The 7247-nt window shown below is 41.9% G+C and overlaps 1 protein-coding gene across 1 annotated transcript in view; it reads right to left on the bottom strand.

Moving 5' to 3' along the window:
* Window positions 1–5916: 5916 nt before the first annotated feature.
* The window catches only part of WNT5B (Wnt family member 5B), an 85312-nt gene continuing 83981 nt past the window's right edge, over window positions 5917–7247 (bottom strand). Inside the window, exon 6 of the mRNA XM_036761727.1 lies at window positions 5917–6375. Coding sequence (XP_036617622.1) covers window positions 5917–6375 — 459 coding nt within the window. The remainder of the gene's footprint in view (window positions 6376–7247) is intronic.

Here is a 7247-nt window from a genome sequence, read left to right as displayed (position 1 = left end):
ATTCCCTTCTAGCTCAAGGAAAGATTTATTTAAACCTAAAGAAAATAGCCAAGAATTTTCTAGTTGAGAGATCTGGAAAAGGCACAGGACAGCCAATCAGTATTTCCTACTTAGAAAACTGACTACAATTGAGCAATTTTAAGTGGCATATGTCTGTATGGTGTTTTTTTTTTAAATAAGAGTCAAATATAAATAGTTTAGTCACTTTAAGGCCTTCTCCACCTTCAGGTGCTTTAACATTCCTTCTTTGATGCCTGCTGCACAAGGGAAGCTGCTCTTTTGACACCTGGGTGATAGAAATCCCCACTTCCACACTGTCTTGATACCTTTACCTCCCAGCACTTTGGTGGAAGTGTTGGTGTCAGTCAGCACACCCCCAGCGATCAAGGGGAGAAGCGATAGCACACCGCACTGTCAATTTAACTTCATAGATAATCAATAATTTCACCTTAGCTTCCTCCTCTCCGGCCTAACTTTGGAACAGCTCCCTGCAAAGCCTAAATTAACTGATTTGAGTTTTATCTTCTTGCCCTAGCTTTTTGTAGACTTGCAAATGAACAAGGAAATAACCAAAAGGTAAGGCAGCGGGAGGGGGAACAGAAGAAGCTAAAAAAGGCTTGTGGATACATGGGGAGGTTAGAGCTGGAGGGGGCCTTAGAGATCAATTCATCCACACCTCTCATTTTGCAGATGAGGAAGCTAGGAGAGGTATATAGTAAGACACAATCAAGCCCCCAGACTGGTCCAGAGAGATAATTGTCATTAAAGGCAACACTGTTTTGAATATCAATTCAGTTCTTTCCTAACTGAAGCAAATTCTCTGATTTTACAAAAAACATTAGCAAAATGCTCATCGTTGTGATATGTATAAAACCTGGAAGCAAAACATCATTTATCTGTTATGTTTTGGTGGTGGGAGAAAATAATACTCATTCATATAGTATTGTAGAGTTTACAAAGAACATTCTGCAAAAACTACTTCATTGTACTTTGAGGGAGGTCATGCAAATATTATTACCTTCATTTTACAGATAAAAAAACAAAGGCTCAGAGAGATTCAATGACCTCTCAAATGTCACACAGCTAATAAGGTGTGGAGCTGAGATCTGAACCCAGTTTTGAATCCTACTACAAAATGCTGACATTTCCCCTTGCCTAGGCAAGGAAATGGATGCTGATTACGTGGTTTGCTCAGTCACATAGCTAATGTGTTAGAGGCTGGATTTTAGCCCAGGTATCTCATCACTCTTAAGTCTTCTCTCCCCACCATACTACACTACCAGGGCACACAATAATTGCTTCACCCAAGAGTTGCAGTTTGGTGGGCTTCAGTTTTCTCATCTGGAAAATGAGGGGGTTGAAACAGATGGTTTCTAAGATCCTTTCCCGCTTTATATTCTCTGGTCCTGTCCAGGGCATGAAACTTTCACTTTTGGCCAGTCAACAAGCATTTATTACAGGCTTAGTATTATACAAGGCAATGTGCTAAGGATTGAAATGCAGAAGCAGCCAGTCAGAGGGCAGAATTTTCAAATGCTGAATTTAGCAAATTCATGTCTTATGATTACATGGCCCAAGGTCGTGACAATTAAAAAAATATATTTTTCTAGTCTGAAAATAGGAACTCTTCTGTGGGGCGCCTGACCATTCCCATGTATTACCCCACTCTGTTTTCCCCTAATATCTGGTGGTGCACCAAAGCTCCCCCTACAGGTTAAAAACTTTTTTTTTTTAGACAAAAGTTAATGAAGCTACATCCTTGTCCTGACTAACCCAGAGTGTTAAGAGAATCCTGTAGATCCCTCTCCAGATAGTTCCTGGATCAAGGACACCTTCTCTGATAGAAAAATTAACCTCAAAATTTCTTGCTTTGTCTTGAGAGTCGCCTCCCAGGGAAATTAGGAGGAAACAAGGCAAATACGAAGCCGTGCAAGTCAGAGACCTGGATTCAAGTCACTTAAGTTGCTATATATCTTTGGACAAAGGACTTCCCCTATTCTCCTCCTGTGTCGTTGTTTCAGTCATGTCTGACTCTTAGTGACCCCATTTGGAGTTTTCTTGGCAAAGATACCAAAGCGCTTTGCCATTTCCTTCTCCAGCTCATTTTACATATGTGGAAGCTGAGGCAAGCAGGATTAAGTGATGTACAATAAGGAAATTTGATTTGATTTGTCTAGATCATCTCTAAGATCCTTTCTTGGTCTAACAGTCTATGTTCTATGTGTTCTAAGGTACCACGGTTTTCTTCTTTTTTTTTTTTCTTTTGAGGAATAAGGCAGGGCACTTGGGTTAAGTGACTAGCACAAGGTAACACAGACAGTGAGTGTGTCAAGTATCTGAGGCCGAATTTGAACTCAGGTCCTCATGACTCCAGAATGAGTGCTCTACTCACTGTGCCACCTAGCCGCCCCAGTACCATGGTTTTGAGAAAGTAAGCATGGCAGCTAGGTGGCACAGAGGACAAAGCACCGGACCTGGAGTCAGGAAGACCGGAGTTCAAACCTAATCTCAGACATTGACTAGCTACGTGACCCAGGGCAAATCTTTTACCCTGTCTACCCTAGTTTCCTCAACTGTAAAATGGGGATAATAACAGTATCTACTTTCCAGAGCTGTTGTAAAGATGAAATAAGATATTTGTAAAGCATTTGACATATAGTAGACACTGCATTGTTGACCTGGGGCAGGATCTCAAAGCCAACACCCTTTAATGGAAGTGTGCTTGAGTCTTGTATAGAGAAAGAAGATTCCCCAATTTTGATTTTTACCATTGAAGCCAAAAGGGCAGATCATCATTAATTCTTCCCTAAAAATGGGGCAAAATTCCAATTCTTAGGCTGCCTGATTCAGGACACTTAAAAAGATGGGACCCTGCCTTCAGATACTTCCTATCTCTGTTTTGTTTTGAATGAAGATTTTTTTTCATCCATTTTTCTTAGGGCTGCCTTAATTCTGAGAAAGTAGGCAAGTGAAGTTGCTCAGAGACTTAAGAGAACATTCCTTTATTGCATCCAAAGGTGCAGTAGAAAGAAACCCTGAGTTCAAATCCTAGACCTTACAAGTTATTTAACCTATCTGGGCTCAGTTATTTCATCCTTAAAATTAGTAGACTAGACTAGATGACCACTATGGTTCCTTCTGGCACTAAATCTATGATCATTTGGCTTTGGCTTTCATTAGGTTCTGGAATACTTTTAACTCACCAGGAATCATTCTCTAGAACTCACTCTATATCCAACTTGTTAGGAAGTGATGGAGTTATGGGAAGTTGAGACAAGAAATGGATTTTGGTTGTAATATTTTCACATATACTTCTTCTAGAACCACACCCTAGGATTTGGGTAGAAGTATTTGGCCTGAGAGGGGTAGGTCTGTTTGTTTAGGCATTATTATACCTAATACATTGACCCTTTGGTCAGCCTTCATGTTGACCTAGGATTTATTGCTCCAAAGAATCCTGACTAGAGATAAATAAATATCCTGAGTAGAAGCCAAATCCTTTAGTTGTCTTTATGTTTTTTTAGCCCTAATCCTGGTGGTATCAGTGGCCATATCTCAGCTCATGAAGAACAGGCTTAACCCCCTCCGGACAGATGACTCCTATCTGGGTTCAACAAGCCAGTGAGAACTGCACTCTGATTCTCAACCCTAGTGCAAAACAGCTGGTTCCAAACCCAGGTGGGTCAGCACATTCAATAAGTTCACAAGAGCTTGAGCATAAATTATGTCTCAATCAGAAAAGGAAATTCTCATCTTCCCCCTCCTCTTCTTGTCATAGTCCTGCAGGACACATTTCCATATGATCATGGATTCATTCACCTCCCTTCATGTGATTTCTTATGTGCTATTATGATTACTTCTTCACCCTGTTTCTCTTTATTCCATTAAAAACAAACTGTCATCTCTTGAATCTTCTAAACACTGGTGAGTGGGAGGGTGGAGTGAGGAAGGGGTATGGAAAGAGCCATACAGATAGCTATTGTTTTTAGAGCACATTATTACTGTGCTTGATAGCCGTGGCTTGTTTGTTCTCATTGCATGGGCCAATTGTCTTTACTTTGATCTATGGTTATAGCCAATACTCCAATTCCTTCCAGCCATCTTGCAAGTGTTGTTGGCTAGTGGTCAAAGAAAAATTGGATAAGTGAAGACGGTACCACCATGTAGGAAAAGGAGCTCAAGGCATATGCTCCCAGTGAGATGCATCATAAAATTTCTCTTTCTATACACACACACACACACACACACACACACGCACACACACACATGTATGGAAATGTTGCAACCAGCTCCCAAATACATTTCTTGTTCAAAATTCCCATAAACCCATTACTTTCTAACTAGATTTTTCAGAAGCAATTATACTCCGAAGTCTCATTTGATCTTTTGTACCCTGGAAAGTACCTCCTAAGGCAATCCCCAATCCAATCTCAAACTCCATTTCCCTCTCCTAATCAGCACCACTCTCTCTGTCTCTGCATCTGTCCAGGACTATTCCTCCTCTCCTAATCTCCCACCTTTGGCCCTTAAACCCAGCTTCCTTTTTACTCAGCCCCCAAGAACCAGGTTTTAGACTATCATTTCCCCTCCCTTAAGAAAACATGCAGAGAGCCCCTAAGTTCATTTGTGCTTTACCAACAACTCATTCAACAACTGGCAGGTAATTTGCACAGCAAAGCCCAAAAGGAAAGTGTACTTGAAGCTCAAATTTCATCTCTGAGATCTTCCACTGTCATTGTCCTCTTGCTCTCTGATTACCGGAAGAGGATTCAGAGCAGTCACTATAGCCCACTCAATCCCTTTCCTACTTACTGGATACCATACTTGTAGCTGGATTCTAAGATATACAATGAAAGTCAACATATTCATTAAAGGTGGAGAAAAATCTCGGTGAAGGGTATTTAATACCGAAGGGAAACCGTACATCTGGGACAAAAACAAGGATTAAGACCAGCTAGCCAATGCTGGCTTAACTGTGCATCATGTTTGGTTCGGGAGGCCTCCCTTCTTGATGGAGGAAGCAGCAGCAGCAGCATCACCAGTTTCTGCTTCCCATAAAGGGGCACAGTGAAGTTCAATTAGTCCAGCTTGTTGTGCCTGATTTTTTGCAGTCTAGGCACACAGAGTGTATGTCCTTCCCAAAAGGTCAGATTAAATGGCCCTTTCTCCCTCTGGGAACAGGGAATTTGTAGCAAGGTATAGAGACCTGTGGATAAGGAATAATCCGCAAACTTGAAAGATGAATCTAGACTGGAATGTATATAAATCATATGTTCTTAGGTGCTGGAGCCCAGGCAGTCCTGGGGAAAAGATGCCGCTTCTGTTTTCAACCTGGGATCTCTGGGTGCATATGCACACATATGCATGCATATGCACATACACAGAGGGAAGTGGGAAAGCTCCAGCCTTCTTACAGATGCAATTTACATTTTGAACAAAACCCTCCAACCATTTCCCACAGGACCTTTGGCTCTTTAGGGGTAATAGAACAACCACCTAACCCTCAAGTACTCCAAATGACTAGAGACAGCCCTCTTCTCCATCAATTCACTCCTATCCCTTTGCTTTTTTTTTTTTGGAGACACTATGGTAATAGGTAGGTCTTAACCCCTTATCCTGAGAATACCAACGAATGGGATAAAAAAAACCTCCCTGCTCCTAATGTCTCCACAAGGGGTGGAACCTCCACAAGGAGTAGAAAAGCAGCCAAGTCCAATCCTCAGAGAGATCCTGAAGAGTACCTCTTAAATAACATTTCCTTTCAATTTTCTTCTTTTAATTATTTATCATTCATCTATTTATAGAAATATAAAATATATTTATATAGATTTATATAATAAAAACTTTTTTGGGATGGGGAGGAAGTAGAAGAAGTAGGGCGGAGGGCAGCCAGAAGAGTGATACCTCTCTGCCAAATTATTTACAGACATACTGGTCAACGATTTCTGTGCATTTCTTGCACTTGACGTAGCAGCACCAGTGAAACTTGCAGTGGCATCTCTCCACCTGGACACTCTTAAACTGGTCATAGCCCCGGCCACAACACATCAGCTCACAGCCATCCGTGCCCTCTGAGGTCTTGTTGCAGAGTCGGCCCTGAGTGCCCAGTGAGCCAGTGGTCTCGTTTCGAAAGCAGTAGTCCGGGCTGGGGTCTACATAGACCAAGTCCTCAGGGGTGGGCTGGTTGAAGCGGCTATTCACTAGCTCTAGTTTGCCTTTCCGAGTGATACGCATGGCAGCTGCACTGTCATACTTCTCCTTCAGTTGGTCCCCCACCTTTCGGAACTCAGCTAGCTGTAACCAGCAGGTTTTGAGGCTACAGGATCCTGAGACACCATGGCATTTGCAGGCCACATCTGCCATCTTGTATACAGCCTGCATGTAATGGAGAAGAAGAAAGAGAGTTAAGGAGGAGGGAGGACAAGCAGTAGAGAAAAACCTTACACTGTGAACCAAGACTTCACCAATGTGGCAGTGGCCACCCCTAGGAAGAAATTCTTCATATGTGTGAAGATTTTTTTTCCCCAATCCTGTGATTAGTAAACTGAAAACAGCTAACGATGTCTTTATAGCCCCTGAGATTTTTCACCTCTAAGCTAACCAAATACCTAGAAGGGATAGTGGGGGTGGGATAAAACTAAATTTCAGGAACAAAAATACAGTTAATCTCATTAGAAAGGTTAGGCAGTCTTCCTCTCTTCTGGATATCACAGGATTAGAGTTTCTAAGAAACTAGCAATAGTAGCACCATAAATCACATCAAGGTATCACTCTCCCTAAAAAAAGGTATCCCTCTTAAAGGCAGCAGGGAACTTGAGAAAGAGAAGTGAGGCTATATTCTTTTGAATTTCAAGGAAGTAGTGAAGCTTCTAGTCTTGACTCATCAGGCAATATATGAAGATGAGTCTTTCTGATTCCAAGTCCGGTGCTCTATCCACTATGCCACCTAGCTGCCCTATTAAGTGTGTACTGTGTTAGCCGCTGGGGACACAAACACAAAAAATAAAATAATCCTTACTACCAAGGGGTTTCCCTAAACTTTGATGTAGAGATTTTCCCTGGAACTCTGGGGTAGGAGTATAAGAAGCCACAGAGAATGTAGGAAAAGCCCCACTCACCTCTCTGTGAGGTCAGACTCATAGATCCAAAGTCTACATGAGCCTAGAGCTGGAGTCTCTTATGGGAGGTGCACCACCTCAGCCACCTCTGACAAGTATTTTCCAATAGATATCAATTTACATAAAACA

The sequence above is a fragment of the Trichosurus vulpecula genome, chromosome 5 (genome assembly GCF_011100635.1).
Source record: "Trichosurus vulpecula isolate mTriVul1 chromosome 5, mTriVul1.pri, whole genome shotgun sequence".
Lineage (NCBI taxonomy): Eukaryota > Metazoa > Chordata > Mammalia > Diprotodontia > Phalangeridae > Trichosurus > Trichosurus vulpecula.
Note: the sequence above shows the minus strand (reverse complement) of the source record. Positions and strands in the feature narration are given on the sequence as shown.